Genomic DNA, 25047 nt, shown 5'->3' on the forward strand with positions numbered 1-25047 from the left:
ATTCTCTGTATTCTTTTATAGTTCTTAATTTAGTATATACAAATAATTTATTTCCCAAATACTGGATGTTTGTCGGTCATTTCCCCCTAATGGAGCAATTTTCAGCATTTTATTATATTTATAATGTACATTTTCTAATTGGTATTTGACTCTTATTTATTCTCATTTATTTACAACGGACTGGCTAACTCTGTTTGGATAAGTACTCTATAATTAAGTCTATTATTAATTTCATTACTGCTGTGACTTCAGGGGAGAAAGTGTACCACTGAAACCTCACTGCACTTTAGTAAAATATTTCCGCAGTCTTCCCATCTGTGCCCATAGGGTTCTAACCAACACACACTGAAATTGAGGGAATTGCTTATTGGGTAACTAGAGGAAGGGAGGGGAGCTGTAATGATAGGAAGATAACGACAGCCACTTTACAAACACCGAGTCCCAACAGCACACGGCAGCAAAAATGTAACGCAGGAGATTGAACATTAACAAAATCTCAGCAATCAGATCCTATGGAGATTTGAAGCTTGAAGTGCTTCATTAGACTTTATCAGTGTAGTTGGTTGGTGAAGTAAAAAGACATGGCTTGGATTCTGTCAGCTGTACTGCTGATAAGGTTATCTATTGAGCTTCGTCAGATGGCCTTAAAGGCTACAGCCCCCCTCATTAGCACTCTACTTATTTATGTATACAGGACCAGTTAATTGGGAGTTCAATTATCAGAAGGCGAGCCTCCCCCTTCCCCAACCGCACACTCAGATCCAACTCCCTCCACCTCCTCTCTATGTGGTTGCCAGTGGGGAGCACAATTATCACCATGATGTATGACTCTCCTTGGTGTCCTCTGCTCTTTGCTCCAGCCTCATTCTCTCACCATCCTCCCCCAACCATAACGACTAAAATTCAATGTCCTGCCTCACTCAACATTTTGGGACATTCAAACATTTACTATATATAGGATATCCTTATATCCCTGAAGCATTCAGATGATCATGTAGATCCATTCCTGCATTCTGCATTTTGTGCCATCAGGTCAAATTTGCTGGAATGTTTTATTGCTAAAAGGAATGTTATGTTACAACCAAAAGAGAAAGAAGTGCAGTTTAAAGGATTCAGTACAAGCGCATTCAAGCTTTTTGGGACAATAGCAGAGAATGGAATGAGGAAAAATAACTACCAATATTGACTCATCTTCTGTAAAGGTAAGAAAGGATAAATTGTGGCTTATTTCTAACACTGAGAACTCCAACAACAAAGAACTCCTGCACGTAGCTCTTGTCAAGCAACAATCACCACCACCTGCTCCTAGCAAGAACCTACGTTCAACAGCAGAGAAAAGTAAAAAAAAATAGCCCCTTTAGGACAAAGGGTAAAGTAATCTGATTCAGGTCTGTGGACCAAAACATTGTTAATATTTTTTTCTTAATGCAAGTTTACAATCCTTTGCTCAACCTCAGTCGGCCTATGGTCTTCTCCAACCTGTCGATTCACAGGAATGAAGTTCCAAGTCTTGTAGATTTATTTCTAACTGAAAGCAGCACAGTTAAGGTGGAAATCAATCATGTGAAATAGAAACCAAATACTGTGGCAGAGATAGTTTACTTTATTTACAGGCCTTATTGATTTGCCTTATTTAACCATATCCAAAGTTAAAAAGTATTCACAGTTTAAAATGGCTGAATGCAGCCCTTTTAAAACACATACTTATTTTCTATAACAGTTCCCTGTTTCACTGTGTGTAACTACAAATGTGTTCGTGTGATTTTCATCATATCAATGTAGTGTTGCAGTGAAAAACATCATGTTCATGGGTGTGAGGATTTTTTGTCACACATGTTGAGAGAATAAAAGGAAAAGTTATTTTCAACATCACGTTTGAGTTTACCTTTCTGTCTGAATGTAATTCAATATAAAAAAAACAATGTTCAAGCTGAAAATGATACAGAACTGCCAAGTTCATGGGTGTTGTGGTGTTAAGAGCAGTGTTGAGCCCTTGTCGTCAGATGATAAACCCAGATTATTCAGGCCTGTTGAGGAAAATAGCATCTGTTCACGGCAGACCGTGTTAAAACATCTCCACAGGCTATAAAAAGGACAGTGTGTGTTTGAAATTGATGCCTTGACTCCCTGAACATGGCACTGCTCTCTCTCTCACTCTGCAGCTAGGGGCTCGCCAGAGGTCACGGCTTCTTGCTTTAAGGGGGAGGGATGGGGTCTGCCTACCCGACATGCAGGGTCCTGGCCGGTTAACTGCAAGGCTCCACAGGGACACAGGTTTCTGCTATTCTCCAGCATATATAATAAAAAGTGATGATGAAAGTGAATTGGAGAGTAGTGAGCAGTAATGAGCTAAGCGGCTGTTTTTGAACATTTCTCTATATGGCAGTGTCTGGAGGAAACAGGCTGCGGCATGAACCTTTTCCCCTCATAAATGGTGATGTGTTGATTTCACTGCTGGAGAACAGACAGTGGCTGTGGACAGATAACATGTAGTTTTCTGTGACACTGTCAGATACCATTTCCTGTCACAAGCTATATATGAACATAATATCATGTTACTATGAATATGACTTTTTAGATTGTCCAATTAAGACAACAAACGTACAAATGTCACACAAATCGCTGCTAATACACACAGTCAACACACTGTAGTTATGGAAAAAACTTAAGATTGCTTAATACTTAAGGACACAGGTGTGCACATAGCACAAGCATACCTGCTCATCAGACAGTTGAGTGAAAACATCGAAGACACTCCCAGTGTTGACTCCCCTTTACACTTTACTATACTCAGTCCACAGAGAAATGCACACAGCCTGTATTCAGAAACTGAGCCTTAAAACCAGCCATCAGGACTTCTGTAACTTTGTGATGTCACAAAAAAGCAGTCACCGCTCTCAGCCATGCTCCACTCCCCTCCCACCTGGATCCTCCATCCAACCTGGCAGGATTTTGTTTCTCTGAGTGTTTACCTGAAATCTGCTATATTTTTATTAAATCACTCAGAAAAGAGTCAGCCAATCAGAAGACAGGCTTAGAGCCTTCTCTCTTCTGATTGTGTGCCAGAAAGAAGCCTGAGAGAGGAGATGTAAAAATACAATGACATAGTTTTTGGGTCATAAAACCATAATATATATACCTAAATGTATCTTCTTATGGATATCAAAAATTCAAATAAAAAAGTGTAAAATATGAGACCTTTAACAAAATAAATCTCTGTCACCTTACAAAATCAATATGTAAGTAATTAAATTCACTGACCGGAGCATCTGCAAATTGATAGAGGGAAATGGCCACAGAGGTCAATAAATTCAATACATGCTGATTTTAGGTTTATTTTTATTCTGAACTCCAGTTAGTCTCAAGAAAGAAGTGTCTCAGTGTTTTTACTGCTTTTATTGAATTCTAATGAGGTGACTGGCTACTCTGCATGTACCATTTCTAACAGCTGGAGTCTGTCAAGTCAGCTCTAAATGGCAATTTATGGGAGACTTGAAAAAAAAAAAAAAAAAAAACATGACAAATGCTTTTAAGTCAGGTGCAAATCCAGCCTCAATGGCAACCTGAAAGACTTTTCCATTTGTTGAGTAAATGGATGCACTAATATCACAGCAGTCATTTTCACACATTCATTTAACCTCTAATTACCCTAACTTGAGAGCTTATAGCCGCCTTGCCCTGCTCTGCCGTTTGGGGGTCAGCAGAGAATAAAGTCAGGGTCAGCATCAATTATAAAAACAATGGCCCACAGAGGCACATAGCAGCTTTAATTACAACCCCTAATAATAAAAGGCTTGCCCATAACTAGCTCAAAATGCAAGCTAATGGGAAGAGAATCTATGGTTATGGCAGGGAAGATACTGTACACCTACACACATACATTAAGCACCATGTATGCTTGTTTCTCTGTTATATTTGTGAAGTGAAATCTGAATTTTGACGGCGGTGTCAGAGGTCATTTAAAAAAAGAAATCATCAGTCCGACTGTGTAATTTCTAAACAGCCTCCCACTTCACCTGAGCAATATTAACGTGAATGAGCAAAATGCCAAAACCCGTCAGTGCCAGACAATGATGAAGGATGCTAACAGCTGAGAGAGATCACTGGTATTCAAATGAACGCAACAGGAGATACAGATACAAAGAGAGGAGAGGAATTTTTTTTTTTTTTTAAACTGCGCTTGAGGGAGATGAGATGGCACAACCTCCTTAAATCACAAAACTTCAGCTGTCATATTCCATTTTCAGATTGAGCAGATTCCACATGGGATTGACATTCATCATTACAAAGTCTGGAAGCCAATATTTTGTAGTAAATTAAACCTTTGTGGCTAATGGCTTCTCTTTCAATCATTTGTCCAAACTGCACTACAGGCTATCAAAGAATGGATGTTGAAAATGCATCTTTTGAGAGGATTTATGTAACGCAGTGTGGCAATGATCGAATGGTGAGGACTTTACCTTTCCATCTTTACTTTAGACAGACTTGAAAGCAACTTCTTTATGTCAGAGTCCAGTCTCTTCCAAAGCCTTGTATTCATGAGCATAGAACAGCTTTTAGTAAAGAGGATGGAAGAGAAAACCGGCAATTTCTCTACTTCACTCTCTCTGTCATATCCAACTAACTGTTAATGATGTTAGGGTTGTTGATATGTTCTTTTTTTAGGTGTTACAATTAAAAAACTAGATTTTATTCCCACTTTTGTTAATAAATCCTTCATTGTCATACAGTAAAGTCACCAAAAGTCACTGGCATTCATCTGACAAAGAACAGTTTGTTTACTCTGTTACTCTCACTGTTTTGTTTAATTAGAGATGGTCCAATATCATTTTCCCTTGCTGATACCGATCCCAGTCAGCTGTTAAATGTTTTGTTATAACTGTATGAGCTGTATACTACTAACCCTGTATTGGTGATATGGTTTCCATCATTGTTGTATGGCATTGCTTTGGTTAAACAAAAACAAATGCATGAATGCCATAGCATCTTTCTTTCATTACAGTGGAGATGGTGCATAGTGATAATGGTGATCAGCTGCTTATCTGGATCAAAAAGCTTGGGAGTCATTCCTGTACAAATACGGTTTAAACAATTTGCTCATAGTGATCAAGCTGTCCGCTTGCAGTTTTGATTTTGAGTCTTTTCATATTTGACAACATATGGAAAAATAATTTGGAACTGCAGTAGCCTACTGCGGCGAGCTGTCATATGCTGAGGCTCTTTCTACTTGCTTATTTCTCTCTGGTCTCTTGTCTCTGGTCTCGTCTGAGTATGTGTGTGTATCTCAGTCACTGACTCAAGTTCCAATGACTGGCTGAATAGCATCACATGACCGGTGCCATAAAGGCTAGCAAAGCTGGTTAAAACAGAAACACCCCATCAAAATGTAATAATTCTCAATAATTTATAGGTTATAGGTCCAGATCTGGATAGGACAGCATCTGGGTCTGGAGCCGTACTAAGGTCCACCTATTTGTGAACTTGTTCAACAGCTTATGCTATTTAGCAGAAATCAATTTTTCTTCACTGCCCTACAACAATAGTTTCCAGTGGCTGCACAACTTCCTGCGTAGGCTACTGTTTTAGAACGGCAAAGAAGAGTTTATTTCTAGGAAAACTGACATTTTACTTGGGTGTGACGCTACAAAGATTATCGGTACATTACATGGTGTCAGACTGGTGCATAGACTCACGTACTCACTGATTCCAAATGCAGTATTTTAGGCAGTATCGGAGTAATTTCTGATACTAGAATTGGAACCGGAACAACACTATTTTTTAATATAACTGATTAATGCACAACAGTTTTAAAATTATTTTTGCTTTTTAATGTTGAGTTTGAGGGATGACGAGAATAAAAGAATAAAATCTTCCGTAGTTGGGATCACAGTTTGTCATTTGCCCCTCAAAGTGAATTTTATAATGAGTCAGTTTTTGCTTTTAGTGTCATTTTGATTAGCGATACATTACACTTTTTTCTTTTTTCTTTTTTTAAAAAGGTAACATTTTTGGGTTTTGGCATTAAAAATAGGCTGAATATCACAACAAAATATCTGCTTTAATCCATAAATACATCTAAGCTCCTTCAAAACTCCACAGCAGCATATTACCAAACTATATTTACATATTAACAATCAGGTACTTTTCTCTGAATCTTCTGAATTTTCTTCTTCTCTAAATCCTTTTCTTTGGCTCTCTCTGAAGGACGGGCACCTTTCACTTGTCCCAAAATTTTCTATAATTATCTTGTGTCCATGGAAAACATCTCTTTTATTAATTTATTTTATTTTGTTCTGTAAAAGCCCATTAGCTATTGTTTTGGTGATTCACATCACAGAGCTTGTTCTCACCCACATGTGAAAAGGCTGTTTTGGCATCTTTGGAAATAAACAGGCTGCTAATGAGCTGCTGCTCTGTGTGTGAGTGGCAGCTATACGAGAAGCACATTAATGTTTAAATTGATCAATTATAGACAAATATTTGTATTATTTACTGTTATTACATCCCTAAATTCAACAGAAATGGTAATAACTGCTACATCCTGAATTGTTACATCTTGAGATATCTCTTCTTGAAAAGTCATGCAGATGGCCAAGTTTTGAGTACAGCTTTGCTCCCACCCCAAAATGATGTATATAAATAAAGTTTTAATTGTCCTGCTCACAATATTTTAAAAAATGACATTTAAAAAATGTCAACAGCAACATGCCAGAAACACCCATGACTGGAAAGTGTTGTGGCTACTCTGGTTAATCCACAGACCTCAATTTGAGTATTTACAGGAACTACTTTTTTTTTTTTTTTTTTTTTACTATGGACATAAATCCTGTGAAACCCACATACAGCTTTGTCTGTGGATTATCCACAGTAACGGGGACAGTGTTTCTGGAAGGACATACTGCTGCTGAAATTTCTAAATGTAATTTTTCCAATTCTGTGAGCACTACAAAATGAAGTTCCATTTGGAAGTGGGCGATAAAAATCCTCCATCTATGTGTATATGTGTCATTTTTCATCTCAATATCAGGAAATAGCTTGATAAAGTACATTTTCTCGAAAATCAAATAAACTGTTCATGGAGAGAAGAACCAGACAGAAGCTGTCTGTTTCTGTCTCATCCACTGAGCTGTATGCCAGATAAATCAAAAAATATTTCATTACATGGATAAAGAAATCTAACTAAAATCCAATATTGCCCGCAATGGACTATTTCAACTAGAAATACTACAAATGAAGCTTAGCTTAAATTCAATCAGGAAGACCTTCGTTATGTCTCATTCATTTACAGTCTCTCTCTGCTTCTTCTAATCAGCTAAATATGTCCTACTAAACTAAACCAATCATATTTCAACACAATCTCAATCAGCCAATCATGTTGTTGCTGTCAAACTTTAAATCTATTCTCTCTTCTGCTGTCAGCGGTAATTTAAGTTGTATTGTTGTGAACTTCCTCCTTCCCTTTCAGCTCCAGTTTTCATATCCAGTGCCCAAGTGGAGCTTATCACCACCACCACCAGTGTGTAGACCGTGGGGGGTTCCCTATTCCGAGCATCCTCCCCTCTGTCTAACATGATGACATCACGATGGGGTCTAATCGCCAAAGACTCTCACATCTCTCACTTTTCCTGTTTCCACCCACTCCTACCTCAACAGAAATCTAATATACCTCACAACATGGACAGATAAAACCAAAACAATCTGCATGGGCAGATTGGGAGCCAACATAATTTAACCATAATTACTATATTGCTTTGAAAATAATGCACAGAGCGGTTGCTGAGATCTTTGCACCACTTATTTATTTTTCTGGTTGTTTGTAGTTTTAGTGACGCAAGAATCCGAGCTTATTCTACGGATTATACATCTCTGTGAAGAGGAGCACCGGCTAAATGACTAAATGATCAAGTAGTACATCATGAATGATCTAGAACGAGACACATGAATATATTGCGAGTGCAACATCTCATCATTAAAATGTTCTCTCTCTGAAGTGAGCAGGCAGAAGCCCTTTAAAAACAAGCTTTCCTTTGACATTGCCCCTTCACCACTGAGCTAACACAGCAAGACATGGATTTGTTAGTACAGACATCTAAAGTGTCTTAAAACCAACTAAAAGCAAGAGAGAGGGGGTGTGTGGGGGGGGACCTTTACATTCCCACCCACGTGTTAGATAAAAGGAATAAATACACCGCTGCACTGGCAGTCAGCCATAATGACCCACTTTACAGTCCTCAAACCAAAGAACATCTCTGAAAATAAATTAACACTGAGCAAATGAATATCTCCGTACTGTCTTTCTCGGTCTTGCTCTCCTCTCCGTTTCTCACTGTTGATTAGTCATTGCTCTCTCTCTCTCTCTCTCTCTCTCTTGTTCCGTTTCTCTCCTCCTTCCTTCCATCCTCTCCCTCTATCTTACTGTCTCTCTCCATTTCAAAAGGACAAATGTTTCCTGCAGTCACTGTACTACTGCATTGGTATTCCACTCTCAATTTAGCCGAGAGCCAGGCAGCAGTATCTGCTTCCAGCAACCACACAGCAATCTGACACAGAGCACACAGAGAGAGAGATAGAGAGAGGGAGAAAATGCTTGAAGAATTAAAGGAACTGTGAAATATGAGAGAGAGAGAGACAAAGAGAGAGAGGAAGAAAGAAAGATACAGACCTATACTGCTGTCCAGCAGTAACATCATTTGCTGTGCTATAGGGCCTCAAAACAGCAAGAACTCATCCGCAAGAAATGGAGGATTGTGCTTTTTATTTTGTTTGCCTTCTTCAGAAAAAGAGACGCAAAAGACAGAAACAATGCAGATTCTCACGCTAAACTGTCCAAGACTGTTCCAGACTTTCCACATCAAAACAACTTAAAGGCTTTGATCTAAAACGTGCCTGCATGCCGATTTTATTCTTATTACTTCAGATCTATCAAAAGCAATTCACCAACAAAAAAATTGAACAAAATATTGTGTTTGTTCCTCTTTTCAGCACTGTTAAAGCTTATCTGTGAGAGCCACAAAATTGCAAGCCTTCAAACAATCGGCACACAACTGTGGCAAAGTAGTTATCTACCTTTTGAAGATTCAGTAATTACAAGTCATTTCATCACACAGAACAAGGCAGGAGCTACTGAGTCTATTGATTATTATGGAGGTTGTAGTGTTATATTAATAGAACATATGACAAACAAAAAAGTGTAGATAATTTAGGATGAAGGGGTGCCCCCCCTTCCCCCTCCGTTACAAATGATCAAGACAGAGCATGCAATTTCTGATGGCTGCATAGGGTATGAGAGAATTCACAAGCAAGGTGTGGAGATGCAGACAGGATGAAAGACGGGGGGGGGGGTAAGTGCAGGAGGAGGAGAGGCTGGAGTGCGAAGTGCTGAGAGTGGGTAAAGGTGAAAAAGAGATAATTGGAGTAAGGTAGTGAACTCGGGAGAGACATAGAGGGGGAGGGAGATGAGGAGAGATGGAAAGCCCAGATAGCCATGAGAGGAGAAGGTAGACAGAAATGCTGCAGGACGAAAGAGAGATGGATGAACATGAAGGGGGGGGGCAACCATAGATATGGAAATGGGATGTGTCAGTGAAGAAGGGAGCCAGAGGTTTAAAACAGAACAGAGTTTGACATGAGCTGACAGCACAGGAGCACAACCCAAGAGCAAATGAAGGCAAGAGCAGGGTGTACGCCAGAGACAATAGGAAAGAAAGTAAGAAGTGAGAGAGAAGGAAAGAATAAAAAGAAAAGAAAGATGGAAAGAGAGAGAAGAATTCCAATGCGTGATTTTGCATTTGAAATAAATCTGTTTAGATATTCAGCACCTTTGATGTTAAGTATTGTTTTCAAAAAAAAATCCAGCTACATTCAAAGTAGCACCTGTGCCATGTCTGAAACTCTTGTATGAGTAACATAATCCTGAACACCTGAACAAAAAGTGTTTTTTTTTTTTCCTTCAACAACTCAATCTTTCAGGCAAAGAAACTTCTATTATTTTGACAATAGAAGACTGAAATAGCAAAAGGTCTGCCTCAGGTAGCTTGTTCAGAAATCAACACACCGTCCTTTCTCTGAACCCTTGCTGGGTCTATACCTCCACTGTTAAACCCTACTACAACACCATCATCCTACTGCCACTAAAAGAGATGACTCATATGTGACCTCTCTGCAAGACACTTGAAAAGGTCAAGAAAAGTCTATTTTAGTATAATTTATACACATCAGAAAATCAGCAACTGCCCTCACTATGCAGAACCTCTCCTGTCGCTGACCCTCAGCAAACTCAACTGCTGCACAGACACCAATAAACCTCAGCGGTAAATCATCAACATCTCATTACGTCATAGAGATTTTGAGTAACCAAGAAAACAGACCTAAAACAGTTGTAAGTTAGCTAAGGTTTAGCATGCCCTAGCATACACTAGCAATGCATATAAATCAGCGTAAAGCCAGGACAAGGTGATGGTTCCTTACCTTCCTTGCAGTACTTCCCCTTGAAGCGGGTGTGGGTGCAGTCACAGTGAACTTCTCCATACTGAATAGAGCAAAACCCTCCATTGAAGCACGGGTTCTGTTTGGTGCACAGGTACTCCAGGTCGCTCTGAATGCCCTGGCTGTTTAACAAAGTAGGAGGCATCTCCCCGACCTTGAGATTTGAGATCAAGCCCTGGAAGGGTGGCTCATACTTCACTGTACTGGACGTCAGCGCAGACAGGCGCACATCAGGCGGGATCCCGCCCACAAACAGGTCGCTGACCACCGCCATCTCCTTCCTCTTGGACTTCACCTCGGCCACTTTTGTCTCTCCATCCACCATCAGGAGGGTCTCTCGAAAGTTGCGGGTGAGCAAGACCATGTGCCAGCGGTCGTCGTTCACCCTAGTCTCCATGTGCAAAGTGGCCGGCTCGGCGCAGTGGATGGCAAAGCGCAGCTGGAGGCGCCCGCCGGCAATCAGGAGCTCCAAGAAGTCACAGTTGCCGCCGTCGTCCAGGTAGAGTACCAAGGCTTTGCTAATGTTGGTCTTGAGACTGAAGCTTAGCTCGCCCACTGATCCTGCTTCCCAGCGGCCGTAGCGTGCCCACTGGCCAGGTGCTCCACCGAATTCCAGCATCTTCACTGTACTGAGCAGGCTGGAGAGGGCCAGAGGCCACAGGGGCCAACAGAGGAATCTTAACCCCCTTGTCATCCTCAAGTTTCCCCTTCTCTACTTTATGTCTTATAGGTGTAGTGAACCACAGAGGTAATGTCTTCACTGTAGCTAACAGATTTCAGATGTAAACAGCAATTATTATGTAACACTGAACAACTGGGATATAAAGCTAACTGGGGATAGTAATCCTCACAGTGGCCCTACTACAATTTTCCTGACGAATCAGCAGTTATTTCCCCTTCTCTCTGATGCTCTAATTCTTGTCCTTATCCTGACTCTCTCCTTCGTCTCTCCATCAGTTGGTGCCTCTGGGACTTGGAGGAAAGGAATGAGGAATAGCGGGAGAGTAAAAGAGGGGGGGATATGATAATTTCAACACAGCCGTTTCTTCAAAAGCCTTCGGTCTCCCCTGGACCGAAAATAGAATCTTTGTCTCTAGAATCCAGATCTCGGTGCAATTTCCAGGAAATGTGAGCCGCTGCCAAAAGCTTGGGGGAAGAGTTATCCGATTGTGATCTTTCTTTAAGGGGGGTGCAAGCAGAAGAAAATGAGCAAAAGAGAGGGAGCTGTGGAGTAGACGGGTATTAGAGCTAGCTGGTGTCTGATAGAGCATGCGATGCCTTCATGGTTTCAGCATACACCCATTCTTCGCCAGAAACGTATGGAACATGATGTTTTACTCAGGTATGGGTCCCTTCATTATGGTGGCAGGTGGGGATCTGGAAGAAACACACAAAAAAAAAAAAAAAAACATCTGTAAATTACATGCAAACATCCTTCGGTGCATTTCTACCTGAATAAACACAATAGACCTTTTTTAAAATAGTATTTATTTTCTTTTTTCCGTCATCTGTAGTTTGCTTTCGCTTACACTTTTAGACACCATGCACTGAATATGAAAATCCCCATGCCCTTTTCAGTTAAGAGCTGACAGTTCAAAAAATAAAAAGTTTGTCTAGATCTGAGCAATGAATTTGGTTCCATACTTCCCACAGGGGCCTGAGCAATATGAATGTCTTATTTCATCTGCTCGCTCTCAGTCATTTCAGTAGATGTCAGGCATCGTTCTGACACCGAACATAATGGTTTCATATGCAGTGAAGAGAGGTGTTATACAAGTGCAGTTTTTGGCCAATCAGCAATAAACCAGTTGAGTGGATGTCACAGTTACGTCAGTGCAGTTGCGTCATGGTTGCAGAAAAACAGTGGAAACAAGTGGAGTGAAATGGGTGAGATCATCGAAATAAGGAAAAGTCTTGTGTGTCTCTGGACGTCAGAAAGTGAATGCAAAAAGAAACATGAGCTTATAGAATACAGTCGTTGTAGATGCCCTTTGAAGCAAACGCAGACATATTATAAGGTTGGAAGCCATGAAACAGACTGGACTGATGAAATCACACACAAAGGCAGAGTCAATGATGTAGTTAACAATGATAAATTAGTAACAGCAGCAACCACGAAGCTGGCATTCTCAGTAGGCAGCTTCATAACGGTACAAACCGTTGACCAATGCTAGCAACATTAGCCTGTAAGCAGAAGTAGAATGTAAACATAGCTAGCTATAACATGACTCAGTGTTTATGTATGTGTGAATAAATGGGGTACAGGGTGATATTTTATCTGTGATTTGACATTGACTTTTATTCATAATGTCATTGGCGTTACAACGTAATGACTGAGGATGTCTTACAGGGTGAGCGTCTATGGATTTAAAAAGTCCAGACTTTGTTCGCTCACTGTTACCTTTTCTATTTTGTATTTGTTTGGCAAATCAGTACAATAATTGCTGTCCAGTTGATCAATAATCCTACAGACTGATGTCTTACCGCACGCCACCACAACAGCTTCAATGCACCTTTATTCTAAAAGTCAATTAACCCTACTCGAGTGCTTAACATCAGTCTTCCATAGGATATTCCCCCATATGGTGTTTTGATGATGGTGGTGGAGAGCATTGTCTATCACATTGGTCCAATATCTCCCATAGGTGTTCAACTGGGTTGAGATCTGGTGACTGAAAAGGTCATATCATATGATTTGTATAATTTTCATACTCATCAAACCATTCAGTGACCCCTCGTACCCTGTGGATGGGGGCATTGTCGTCCTGTTCCTCCACTCATTTCTCAGGTTTTTCCTTTAATGTGTCACCTGTCTGTATGTTGTAAACTGACGGCTGACACCACTAACGGGCACTTTCCAGTTACAAAAAAGTCATCACCGTTTACAAATAAACAAAAAAAGGTCTATGAGATGTATTTGATAAATTACACCCTTACACTGTGGCGCACACACACTTTGGACATGCATATGCAAACGCACACATTATTAAATTAAATGTGATTCAGAGTGGAGTGCCGCAGCGTCTATGTAGCTATCTGAATAGCTGGTCTTGACCCTGGGGCTCGACCTAATCCCTAGCCATTATTTCTTGAGTGAGTTTTATTTTCCACCGCAGACAGTCTACAATTAAAGCCACGCTCACCACTGCTCATGCTCCCTTGTGCTATTCCGCACGGCTTCAAAGTGACAACAGCAATGACACTAGCATACATGCAGAGGAGGGGAGGGAGGGTGGGAGAAATACAGACAGAGAAAGAGAGCGAGAGAAAGGCTGCATAATCATAATCTCAGAGGGGCGAGGCTTAATGTCAATGGAGAAAGATGAGGGAGGACAGAGGGGACAGACAGAGCTGTGAGAAACGGAAGAGGGAGGAAAACAAATAATATCGTGGCTATTCTTTCTCTGAGGGATTTCCATGTTGGCAAGCAAGAGGCAGTAATGTTGCAAGCTTGTATTTTCAATATTGGAAGCACACTACACACCATGCTCGGTATTCAGTTGTTTTAGGTTGGGAGAAAATTTGCTTGTTGACAGCAATAATGGGCCTTACATCATTCCAAAAATACATACAAAAGTTAACAATAATAGTCACAGATTCTTATGTTTTTAAAGACAGTAGCATGTGTCACAACCTTTCAATCCTACAAATATGAGCACAGCTATGATGGCCTCCACAGTAAATGATATAAGTGATTTCACAGTTGTAAGAAAAGGGTGAAATTTCAGCTTCATCCGGTCATGGCAAACACAGACTAAACTAAAAAAAATATGTTTAACGTGTATGATACATTTTTTTTTCGGGTTGTCTGTCCATACGTCCGATTCTCGTGGACACGATATCTCAGTAACGCCTTGACGAAACTTCTTCAAATTTGGCACAAATACTCACTTGGGTTTTGGTGGTCAAAGTCACGGTGACCTCACACCACATGATTATGGCCTAGTGAATGCAATACCTCCAGAACTCCTCAAGGGGTATCCCTGCACATTTGGCACAAACACACCTCACAAAAAACAGTTTTGGCCTTGTGAAGTAATATCTCTAACACCTTGAGGGAATTTCTTCAAATCTGGTACAAATGTCCACTGACAAACTGATTAGATTTGTCAAAGGTGGTCAAAGGTCAAAGGTCAAGGTCAGTGTGACCTCACAAAACACTTTTTAGTGGCAGAGGCAGACAAGCATGAGACAGTAATTGTAGTTTTAGTCTAAGCTGTGGTAGTGGGTTGGTTTTGATTGTTATCCTATAATATCAAAAATCAGTTAGTGTTACCACTGGTGGATGTCAGCATACTTGTGGTGAGAAGGTACAGGTGGCAGCTTGTCTGTGGTCATGCAAAAAACAAACAAACAAAAAAAAAAAAAACAGCTTGGAGTTAGGCTCATCTTCTATGTGTTGCCATTTTCCTTACAGCTAGCTTCTTAAATTTCAGCTGGAGATGTTGTACTCTGCTGTTGCTGTTGAGCGTGCACCTTCTCGCTTTAAGGCTTTTCAGTTTCTGACAGCAACAGGAGGGCTGGAGCCCTGCATGAGGTGCGTCATGATTCCCTCTCTACACACATCTAGCTCTAAGAACACAAGTCTTAGTGTATGTCAAACTGCTGTTAAATGTGAAACACTGTCACACAAACGTCTTCTAAAACACAGCAGGCGCAACATGACTCTAGGAGTGATAAAACCAAGCAGGTTTATTTTGGTCTCTGAGTACCAGGGTCCCAATCTGCGTGTTTGCACATGCTAGCATAGAAACATACAGTATGTAAAGTAGCAGGTGTGATTCACAGGATTCAATTAACAGCATTTATGAGAAGAAACAAAGATCCTGTTGACAGACAAGAGGCATGCTCAGATACACATATGGATAGGTACACTTAACAGTACATTAACATAGGCTGGGATAAATGTACACATAATCGTACTGAAGTGCAGACATATACTACATCATGAACCACCAAGACCCAAACGTACATACATACACACACACACACACACACAGAGAATCATGACTGTTTTAATTGCCATTATGAATGTCAACAAAAAACATGATAAATCCCCTCAACACTGGGACCAAAAGAATTGCATTTTGTGAACAATTTGAGAGCTTACACTTGTTTAATCAACCATTCCTTTAACCACATCTGTGTCCCTTATGGGGAAATAGATTTGGAATATTCCTTGGCCAAATTGAATATTCATCGAGTTATTTCTGTCTGGTTGGGGACTCTCTCCCGCCACAGAGGGAAGCAGCGTTTCCTGGTCTTTTCACAGTGCTGTGTTATCAAGGTTTACTATGTGGAGTTTCAGTGTTATCCTCCATGCATTGTGTTGGTATAGTTATTATGGGGTATTGGTAGGCACTGCTGATGGTACTATTAAATCCCAAGGACACTGAGGAAACATAACAAGCCTCGAGAGATAACTAGAGCTCCGAGGGTTGTGCTGTATGTGTGAGAGCGTGTGGTTGTGATTGATTCTAGTTGCGTGTGCAGCTGTCTGCATTCAGCAGAGCAAACATCCTTGTGTGACAGAGTAGTGTTCATCTGGACCATGTACTGTATACTCAGTGTGAGTTTGTGTGCGTCTATATTTATGCCCACATTTGGGATTATGATTTTTGTCACAGTTGTACTCTACAATGTCTCTTCTACAGCATTTGGCTGGAGCATTGTTTTACAAATGGTTTGTACGATCCAGCTTCGGTCCAGTTTCAATCCAAAAATAACATGTTTGCCACCCCCAACCCACCCCACCCCCCAGCTGCTAGCGTGACATCCGTCTGCCTCAATTCCTTACTGAAGAAAAGGGACAGCTCTCTTGCTCACAGTGCTTGGCTAAGCTGCGGCAGAGCAGCGCAGGGCAACCAGACTGAGCCCCCCCCCCCCAAAAAAAAACCAAGAAGTACCCAGTCTCATACACCCTAACACGACTTTTTATCCAAGCAAAGCTCTGCTGCCCTCAGGATAACTGCATTGCCATGTGAGCCATGAGGAGTGTTGGCACGATCTTGACAGAAACTTTGCTCCAACTCTCTTAGAGTCTTTGGCTACGTCCACACAGCAGTAGAAAGTGTCCCATTTCTTATTTTCACCTCCTAACTTATGACAAAGATTTTTGATTCAATGACAAAAAGAAAATACTTAAGAATTTGCATTTTTTTTTTTTTAAAGTCTGTGGCATAAACCCATCTGACAGATTTATCTGAATGCACCAACTGGGAGTACTGAGTGACTGCCAACATGTTAAATAATTCATTTGAGCCAGGTGACATGATTTCCACGCCTTCAGCAGCTTAGCTACACCAGCATTAGCACAGAGACAACAAGACAGCAATGGAGAGAAGCTGAAATGCAGCTAACTTGATTGGTATTTGCCGAAATTCAATCAAATCTTATTATAAATATGTCAGAAACAGAAACTGGTGTACTTTCTGTATTTTCACTTAAGGTCTGCTTCTCTATTAAGCAACAGTCAACTGCTATTACCCTGGATATGGTTAACATCCTAGTATTTGGCTTACAATGTCAGGTGGGCACGGAGGTCACGCGTTTGCTTGTGTATGGTTGGGGGAGTTTTTGTTCTGTGCTTTTTTGTTGTGGAAGAATGAGTTCAGCACACTTGCATTACGCCTTGGAGTAAATGTGTGTGTGTGTGTGTGTGTGTGTGTGTTTTGGTGTTTAATCCATCTCTTGCAGAGCTCCGCCTTGGCCCCAGGTCTCCAGATTCCCCACAGACCAGACTACACCTGTTGTGTGAAGCTGTGCCAGGCTTTCATCTTCCTTCTTCCGCAAACGCTCAGCTCACAGACGGTCAGGTGAAGTCTGGCTTGAATACTTCACTGCCCAACAGTGCTACACAGAGTTCAGTGTTCTGCTTTCTTCTTCTTTTTTTCCCTCCAAACAGACGACACCTTATTTAGAATTGTAAATATGACACTGAAACACTTTTCAAGTGCAATAAAAAACGACTGAAGGGTATGAAATATTTATGAAGTACAGTAATCCAGACAAAGGATAATAGAGGTGTAGCTCACGCAAATATTTACACATGCAAATAGTTTTCCCGTGCACAAATACACCTGCGCATATGCATTATATGCACAGTTTCCACATGCAAACAACCAGACACATACACAGACCATATCCTAGACAGGCAGGAGCCATTAATCCTGGGCCAGTGAGAAGCTCAGCAGCGTACCATCCGTCAGCATGAGGCTGCTGCTGCTGCTGCTGTGCTCTAATTAACCAGAGAGGCACGTTGAGCCACTTTTAATATTCCTGGTCAAGATGGAGAACAAGGATTTAAAAAAAGAAAAAGAAGTGGTGGGAGTAGCAAAGAGAAGCATGGGAAGAGAGAGGGCTGGTGCCAAGCCATTTTGATCAAGGATCAAGAGAGTGGGATAGAGAAATAAGAAGAATGGAAGTCAGATATATTCATTAAATAAAAGCTTTTTGTGTTTCAGTGGTAATTCTTCAGCTAGCAGCTCTAATCAGCTAGCTAATTAGCAAATATAGTAACTAATACCCTTTTTCCACCAAAATTAGCAGGTATAAACAGGTTTTTTAAATGTGGGCAAACCAGCTAATAAAAGCTGATTGACACCTTTTCCATTGCCAATCGAGATTGCCTTTCTGTTCAGACTAAGGACACACACAAGTGCAAGGAGTGATGTCACCACATGCAGTTACAGAGCACACACTCACAGAGCTGCTAGCCGTGTAAACTGGTAAAATGGATCAGTCACGTCTCATCTCCAGGTTGGTGGTCCTGTAAAAGTCCTCCATGTGAGGCAGTTCGATCAGTGATTGTGTGCTTTTAAAACGTATTTTGGGGCTGCGGCTCACTCTCACAGGAAGGTGTCGCCGGGATGTTTCTGGTTTAACAGCATTTGTCTGTCTACAGGGTCTGTGCTCTGAAAGACGTTACAGCAGGAAAAGGGGGTTCACCCAGGTGTTGTGTTAACATCAATATCGACTGGAGCCGGAACTGATAAATACCCGCGTCTGCTGAATTCATTTGGGTGTGAATGCCAATTGTTCCCTTTTCCATTGCTGACAAAAGCCTAATGTTAGCGTGTCTTAACAGGTTGTTTGGCCAGTGGAAAGGGGGCTTAAGTACACTTTTACTATTTAAAAGTATGTAGAAAACAAATGTAAATTGATATTAAGTCATGAAATGCACTTACTTAATGAATCAAGAATGTTGTTTACTGTGGGATTAACATGCTGATGTGAACTCAGATTTATAGCTTCATTCTTGAGGGCTGTAGTGGTGCATCTTTCCTACTAAAAAGACAAAGTTTCTCACTGTCTCATCCCTAGAATGCAGCTCCAGAACGAAGAGCAGGCTTATGACTCAGGGATTGAAAGGAAAAATTACAAAGACTTGATATTGTAAAACTGAACAAACCTACATTTCAAAGAAGAAATTCAGGAGACAAAGCACCTTAAAGCTGGGTGTTAAAAAATTGAGCTAATCAGTGTTGTGAAAAGCTGAGCCCCATGACACAGTCCTCCAGTCATATGGACCACGTGAGCCAACACAAAGGTGAGTGGGCCTTTATTCTACATCAAACTACTGCCTTTGATCAGCCTCGTCAGCTGTAAGCCGCTGGTGACTAGCTCTGGCTGTTAGTGCTAACTGCACTTAGCTCTGATGAAGAGATGCTAATGAAACAGATCAAGGGCTTTAGCCTTGCTGTTAGCTCTGTAACAGCCAGATTAATAATGACTTTAGCAGGACTCCTTGTTGCTCCCTTTGCCGTGACACCTTGACAGTGTGAATCATGGGGAGAAAATGAATTTGCTCTGCAAGCTGAAATGTTGTGAGGGTGCAAAGGCAGTCAGACAGGGTGAGTTGGGAAATAGCAGAAAAAACATGTAGTGAAAGACAACCACACTTAACCACATACTGTAGGCCTATATTCTGCAGCTTAGACTAGTGGCCACCAACTTTTTAAAGCCCAAGATCTCTGACCTCGGCCTTGGTGAAAGGAACTAGAAATAGTAGGAAATAGAAAATCTAGCCAATCACAACTCTTTTCAGAGAGAGCGTTCCTATTGGCTATTCTACAAATGCAGATGCGTGTGCACATCCCTTCAGATGGATATCTGTCAATATTAGTGAAGTGTTTCGGAGCTGGAGAGAACTGGCTGTACTTCTCCTGGTAACAGCATGCTGACTTCATTTTCCTGTAATAATTAAATCTGTTGTCATGGTTGGTTGTATATGTAGATTTACTATGAAGGCGATTTTTTTGCCTCCGGCATGCTAGCGAACTGCTACCGCACAGGCTGTCACCAGCAAGTCATGTATATCGACATATTCTTTAATACAGCACCTATCTCAAAGATCTAGCAGTCGATTGAGGGCTTGGCAACCATTGGCAACTACTTCGTTCTTCATTAACAGGTCACCCAAATTTCTCTGTTATCAATCAATCAATAACCACTTGCTGGCCATAGTGAGGGCTTCGAGACGAGTGTGTGGGTGAAGTTGTTTTCAACTAGTCTGGCAAGTCAACTAGAGGTAAAAAAGACACGGTGGATGGCAGTGCTTACAGACACATAAATGACAAAAATGGACACGACTGCACAAGGAGCCACACATGCTGCATCATGTGGGCAGAGGCTAAAAGAAACAGGCCTCTCAGTGTTAGCAAGTCACTCATGAAGACATTATTACATCCCTGATCCTGCCAACAAAATGGCCGACAGAGGGAGAGAGCAGAGGGGAAGAGAAGGGAGACAGGCTGAGCATGAAGGATATAATTGAAGGGGAAAAAAAAAAAACAGAATGACATCGGTGACAGTTAGCCTGCCATGCTACTTGAGACAAAATCACAGTGACATGTAGCAACACATGCACTCACACACACACATCATCCTCCGCATAACTCCGCCATTAGATCTGCGTGCCATCAGCTACCCTCCTCATACTGCAGTGTAATGTACCAATGATGCTGCGAGACAGAGGGGAAAGAAAGACTGACAGAGTTTTTGCACACATACTGTAACATTAGCGTATGGTTGCCTGCTCATCCGAGCTTTAAATACCTCTTTCACTTGTCCTTCTATCCTCCTTTTTTCCTCCCTGATTGACACTAACCTCCTAATAATGCCTCTCATTTCCCATCACAGCCCTCCCTCCTCACACTCCCTCTCTCTTTAACTCCCTCTCTGGGTTTATCCAGCCATCCATCACCATCCCACTTTGGTTCCACCTACTTCCAACCTTTCAGAGGCGTGAGAGCTCACATACTGCAGGTGTGACCGGCGGTGGAAGTGTAATTCTAAATGAATCTGACTTAAGAGCACGCTAAAGCAGAATGAATGGGCGGTTTGTTTGCAGGCAGGGTTAAGCTCTGTTAAATTAACACAGTGTGTGTGTGTGTGTGTGTGTGTGTGTGTGTGTGTATGTGTGTGTGGGGTTGGGGTCAGTGATCTCAGATGAATATCAGTGTGTGCCATTGGAGTATAGGAAGTGAAAATGGCCGTGGGGCTGGAGGGGTAAATTCTTGTGCACCCATCAGTGCCAACTATGATGCACATGTGAGTACAATCAAATGCAGCTCTGGGCATCAACAGTATGTTTGCAATATGCAAGTTTAGATATCTGTAAGATCTGTTTTCCTTGAGTATGATACTGAACCTCTACCTGTTCAACTGTTAGAAGTTGCTTTGCATCCGTTTGTTGGGGGCGTGTGGGAATGTGGGCGTTTAAGTTTGTGTGTTTCAGAGTGTGTGTGTGTGTGTGTGTGCGCCTAGCAGCATGCGTGTGGCTGTCTTGGTGCCTGGAGATGTTTTGGTAGGAAGCACAAGGCTCACTGGCCAGGCCTCAAGACTCTCCCGTTCCAATTAACCAGCCCAGAAGCCTGCAGCTCTGCTGGCCTTATCTGGGAGAAGAAAAAAAAAAAAAAGACAGACAGAGAGGAGAGGAGAGGAGGAAGTGACAAGAGTGAGACAGGACATAGGAAAGACAGAGAGGGTTGGAAGGCAATGGAAAAAAAGAAAGTGAGTCTTGAGAAAGCACGAGAAGAGGAGAAACGGAGTAAAGGGAAGAAGTCGCTCCACAGTCGCACAGTCTCCACAGATGCCTGCGTGCTCACCATCTTCCAACTTCTACCCCTTTGCACAAACACACAAACTCACACTCTTCCCTTCTCTCTTTCCTTCATCACTGCAACCATCAGACGAGGGAGAAAGATCCTGTGGTGAGTGAGGAACAACTGCAGTTGACAAAAGTATTGTCTATTTTAGGAAGAAAACACTTCACTGTCAATATAGACACAGGGCCTTTTCTATAGCCATTGTCAACTGGAGGGTGGAGAAAGGACACTCATTTAGCAGCACTCTTTAAACAAGAGACAATTTTGTGAAATGGCAAACCTGAGTTAATCTAAGGATGGATTTTATTGCACTGCAGAGGAGAGAGTGAGAACTGATTTATTAAAGATAGAGATAGCTCAAATTATAATTTGCTCATTTCTATTCTATTTATAAAGCTACATTTCGAATGGATTATTTGTGCTGAGTAGCTTAAGTATTCAGGATGACCTAAAAAAACATGATAATATTTGTTGACAAGCCAGTGGAGTAACAAGTATGCTTACATGCAGCTAACTGTGTCCCCTCTATGCTTACAAAATTTTGGGATACAAGTACCAATTATCATCTTTAATGCCTGTGCATACATGAGACTAAAATTGTGTTTGCATTTCAAAGGCAACCATTACGCTACAACCTGAGATTGCTTCTTGAAAACAGCACCAACAGAAAGAGGGGCCATTAGTTGGTTCCTTCATATTAATTGGAGCAATGTCGGGTCCAATTGGTGGCCATTTCTGGTACCTGAGTGTCCAATAAGAAGAAGCATTTCAGCATCAGTCAAACAGCCTCTAAAACGGGAGCAAATATCTTAAAGAAACACAGGGATTGCTATTATTCTAAATAAGTGCATCAGCAAGTTGAATGGAAGTTGGTGAGGTGAGGGATTAAAAATTGAGGACACCAGGTAATTTTAATGAATGAATGGATGTTTTTAAATTCAACAATAGCAATAGTTTAAACGCCTGGACTTTATTTCATGTCTGTGCAAACAGCTACGCAAGCGGTTCCCTAACTTTTCCAACTCATGGCCCACCTCAAAATCTCAAAAATGTTGGCGACCCACATCCAAACCGTAACAATACAGAGGCAAAAATAATGCTTTCTCAGAGCACTTTTTAGTTTTTTATTTCTATGATAATAATGGAAAATTCAGGGCTGAACTGAAAGCAGGGGAAACATGTAGGAAGAGTCGATTTACCATCTGTCTCTTTCCTTTTAACTCTTCCTGTTGCTAACCAGCTATCAGTTTTTGTCATGGATGCATTGTTTCAAAATGAGAGAGCAGACAAGTACACACTGTGGTCCGGTGGCAACAACACATCACAGTGATAGCCCATACAGAAATGTAATATATGACATATACTGTATGTCCCTATATCAATAGTGATGTTGCCATATAGGTCACCTATAAGGGGATATATTATCACATATATACATCCTCTCAAAGATATGAAATATGCATAGTAAAATTTGTATATGTTCATATATCAAAAATATCTATATGATGAATTTTTATATGGTATAACATGTAACATATAACCATATATGTTAACAATGGCAAACAACTTTTAATGCGATTCATATATAATCTTTACAAATACATACATATATTTCATACATGGAATTTCAATATATGTACATGTATGACATTTGCATATGGGACGCCTTAATATGAGACGAAAAAATTTAGTTTTGCAAAAGATTTGACCCACCTGAAATACTTTGAGCCACAGCCCACAGGTTGGGAACAACTGAGCGACACAAAACCCTTGTGGTTTATTGTGTACCTTCATCAAAGTTACTACTAGTTCATGTTCTTCTGTAAAACTTAAGTAGTTAAGTGTGTGTGTGTGTGTGTGTGTGTGTGTGGGTGGCTGGGGGGGGCGGGGATTTGCTTCGCCTTCTCACTGCGAATGAATTATGGAAGAATCAGACAGAAAAAATAAGAGGGACAGCAGATAAAAAGAAAAGGGGGTGAGATAGAGCAGGAGAGGGAGGGACGCTGAGGCACACGTAGCAATTCAGAGCGAATTGGCTGTGGTAAATGACAGTCGATTACCATCTTAAATATACTGTCAAAAAGCAATTTGCTTCGCTCATGCCACAGGCCTGATATTTGCACCTTATTAGGGACGCTGCCCCATATTTTAAGAAGCCAACCTCCCAGCCTCCCTGAGCATCCATTTACCCATAAGCCACCTGTGCACTTGTAGAACAGAGGACTTTTTTTTTCTTTGAGTGAAAGTGAAGAAAGAAGGCTGAATGCTGGGATGGGCCAATAATGTAACCACAATTAAAACATAGAAATTAAACAGGCCTTATGTTTTTGACACTAATCACAATAATAGAGGTTTGGCTTGATTCCCTTCCCACAGGGAATGCTGATACATTTCTACTCAGTAGTGTTAGAATATTAAAGTGTTAAGAGAAGTCAAGGAGGGAATAATGAAGTTGGAAAGTTTAATCGATTTTGTTGGTTAAGATTCTATCGGCTGTCTGCAGCTATCATAAAAGTACCATTAGCGACAGATCTTATTTGAAGGAAACCTGCGATTATTACCAATCTCTTTAATGTTTATTGGCTTTTAGACCTCATAGCTCGTAAACTCAGTGGGTGGAAGACGCATCAACTGTAAAACTTTGAGAGGATATCACCACAGCTGCAGATTTGTAAATGGAGCTGGCATTTCAATATCCCAGCTACGGCTGATGGAGGGTCGTATTGTTACAAACACTTCAGAGGAATCAAAAGAAAGAGAAGCACGCAGGAGACCTGGGGACCGACAGAGGCAATAAACCGAGGTCTGGATATTCCACTCAACGTTCCAGCTTAGCGATTCCCATTGACGTTAGGACGCTGATATGATTACTGAGAGTCAAGGCCCACTGATATTTGCAGCAGGTGAGCAATGTGTTTAATTTCACAGACCTTGTAGACTCACTGAGCTCATTATTGGCCTCTCAATTCACTCAGTGCACTTCCTATGGTGGCATATTGATTTTGGCAATATGGTTGAAAGCAGTGTCTTACAAAAGACCTCTCACCCAGCTCCTCTTGCATGTCGTCCCTCAGTGTCAAATCTGTCTCTCTCCGGCTCCCTTTCCTCTTTTGAGGAGGAAAGCAGGAAGTAACTAAGAATAACTGATGAAAAATGGAACTGACGCTGCTCTGAAAACATTGATTCAGGTCTCCTTTAGTTCAGCTCTAAATCTCAGGGAGCGGGAACATGCACAGGCATGCGGTGCCGCTTTGTGACTCAGAACAAAAAAGTGGCAAGAATTTGGTTTGAAAAGATATGAGGTGACACACAGCTTTGTATGTGTACGTACACTTACAGACACACACACACACACGCAAAGACACAAACACACGCACAGGGAGCTGTGAAAAGGGGAACAGAATATGCACGTATTTGCAATCCTCTGGGCAGAAGTAGGTTAGGCAGAAGAGAG

At 41.2% G+C, this 25047-nt stretch overlaps 1 protein-coding gene across 1 annotated transcript; it reads right to left on the reverse strand.

Moving 5' to 3' along the window:
• Positions 1-8490: 8490 nt before the first annotated feature.
• On the reverse strand, positions 8491-11859 carry LOC147819178 (neurexin-2-like). Its single transcript, XM_087173671.1, has 2 exons — positions 10468-11859; positions 8491-8540 (listed from the first exon to the last, which is right to left on the reverse strand). The coding sequence occupies exons 1-2, from the start codon at positions 11177-11179 to the stop codon at positions 8491-8493; spliced, it is 762 nt and encodes a 253-aa protein (XP_087029797.1). The 5' UTR covers positions 11180-11859.
• Positions 11860-25047: the final 13188 nt, after the last annotated feature.

Source organism: Seriola lalandi, unplaced genomic scaffold (assembly GCF_002814215.2).
Source record: "Seriola lalandi dorsalis isolate HSWRI2012SDOR001 ecotype SW California unplaced genomic scaffold, Sedor1 jcf7180002054263, whole genome shotgun sequence".
NCBI lineage: Eukaryota > Metazoa > Chordata > Actinopteri > Carangiformes > Carangidae > Seriola > Seriola lalandi.